The sequence below is a fragment of the Dipodomys spectabilis genome, unplaced genomic scaffold (assembly GCF_019054845.1).
Source record: "Dipodomys spectabilis isolate Male_0828 unplaced genomic scaffold, ASM1905484v1 ptg000006l, whole genome shotgun sequence".
In the NCBI taxonomy this organism is placed as follows: domain Eukaryota; kingdom Metazoa; phylum Chordata; class Mammalia; order Rodentia; family Heteromyidae; genus Dipodomys; species Dipodomys spectabilis.
In genome coordinates, this window is record NW_024870683.1 from 9,088,638 (window position 1) to 9,090,027 (window position 1,390).

General features: G+C 68.9%; 1 protein-coding gene across 1 annotated transcript; it reads right to left on the reverse strand.

Annotated features, from left to right (window-relative positions):
* Positions 1 to 343: 343 nt before the first annotated feature.
* LOC122124050 (atherin-like) lies at positions 344 to 1,027 on the reverse strand. The gene has a single exon (XM_042698673.1). The coding sequence runs from the start codon at positions 1,025 to 1,027 to the stop codon at positions 344 to 346; it is 684 nt and encodes a 227-aa protein (XP_042554607.1).
* Between the last annotated feature and the right edge of the window lie 363 nt (positions 1,028 to 1,390).

A 1,390-nucleotide genomic window follows, 5' to 3' on the forward strand; every position in this document is an offset into this window, starting at 1 on the left:
GCCTTCAGGAGACCAAGGAGGGTAAGAAAGGCATGAGAAGAGCTGAGGGAATGCAGCATCCCAAGGCCGGAGTGTGCAGAGGGAGTCTTGATCGCCAAACATGGACCCTCCTCTTCCCTCTGCCCTCCAGCCTAGGGCCTGGGGGTGGTGGTGGAGGTGGTGGGGGTAGGAACCACAGATAGGGGTGGGGGAGGACAGGGGACAATCGAGAGTTTGTCCGTAGCTCAGTTCTTCTGAAACGCTTTGGAGTAGAATAGGAGAAGGCAGGGGTGAGAACGGAATCATTCTGGATTCCAGCTCTGGCGTGACAGCCACGGGATTGGGTGACCTTGGGGAGTCCGTATCATCCCCAGGACTCAGTGTCCCCGCGGGTACTCCACCGACTCTGTGTGTCCTCCTGGGAGCCGTGGAAGGGGGGGGGGGCAGCGGAGGCAGGGCTGGGCCGGGGTGGGACCGCCCACTGCGGCGGGCCAGGACTTGGGGAGCCCGTGTTGCAGGCGGGGCGCACGGGCAGGCAGGCAGGCGCGCGCGCGGGGGGACTCCTCCCGCGGGGTGGGGGTCGCGGCGCCGGGCAGCTGGCCGGGCCCCGCAGCTGCAGCCTCAGCACCTGCCGCCGCCAGACGGCGCGGGCGCGGCCCGGCCCGGAGCCCACCCCGCCCCCCTCCGGCAGCAGCCGCTGCGCGGGAGGCGGAGCCCGAGCCGAACCCGAGCTGAGCCGCTGCCCGCGCCGGCCCCGCCAGCGGCCGTCCCCCCCCCCCCCCCCGGCACGGGGCGGGGCGCCCCTCGCCCCCTGGCTCCTGGGGAGCGCGCGCGTGTCGGCTCGCCGGGTCCGCGTCCGCGCGGGCGGCGCCTCTTCTTGCAGGTAAGGGCGAGGTCCCAGCGCCAGAAAGTTTTGAGGGGAACTGCTTAGACACCCCCACATCCCAGGCCTGTGCCTCGGGGAGCTGCAGGCTGCCTGGCCCCTTCGGCTTTCTCCGCGCTTCCCGCATCCCTGGTCGGTCCCGGGTGGCCAGTGCCTGTCTCCCATCCTCGTGCTCCCCCCACTCCCACCGCGCCCCATTCTCTACGCCGGGGACTCAGCCCATGTGCCGGGTTAAGTTTCCGAAATCTGCGTGGTGGAGTTCGTGGGAAGAGCGGCTCATCGGGAGGTAAACCTGAGTGCAGGTACAGCAGCCGCCAGCGCCAACTTTCCGAGTGACCTCAGACCGGCTGTCCCCCCTGGCCTGGCCTCGACGGCCACCCCTGGACCTGGAGGGTTTGGGCCAGGGACGAGCGATGCCTGCATTGCCATTGCTGGGAGTCGAGGGGCACCCCTGAGTGCCTCCGCTCCAAGACTTATTGGGGGTGTGTTGGGGGATGTAGAGGAATGCTGGGATTTGCAGAAGTTAGT

Coding starts and splice junctions, on each gene's coding strand:
- LOC122124050 (XM_042698673.1), bottom strand. CDS start 1,027: ATGGGAGACAGGCACTGGCCACCCGGGACCGACCAGGGATGCGGGAAG.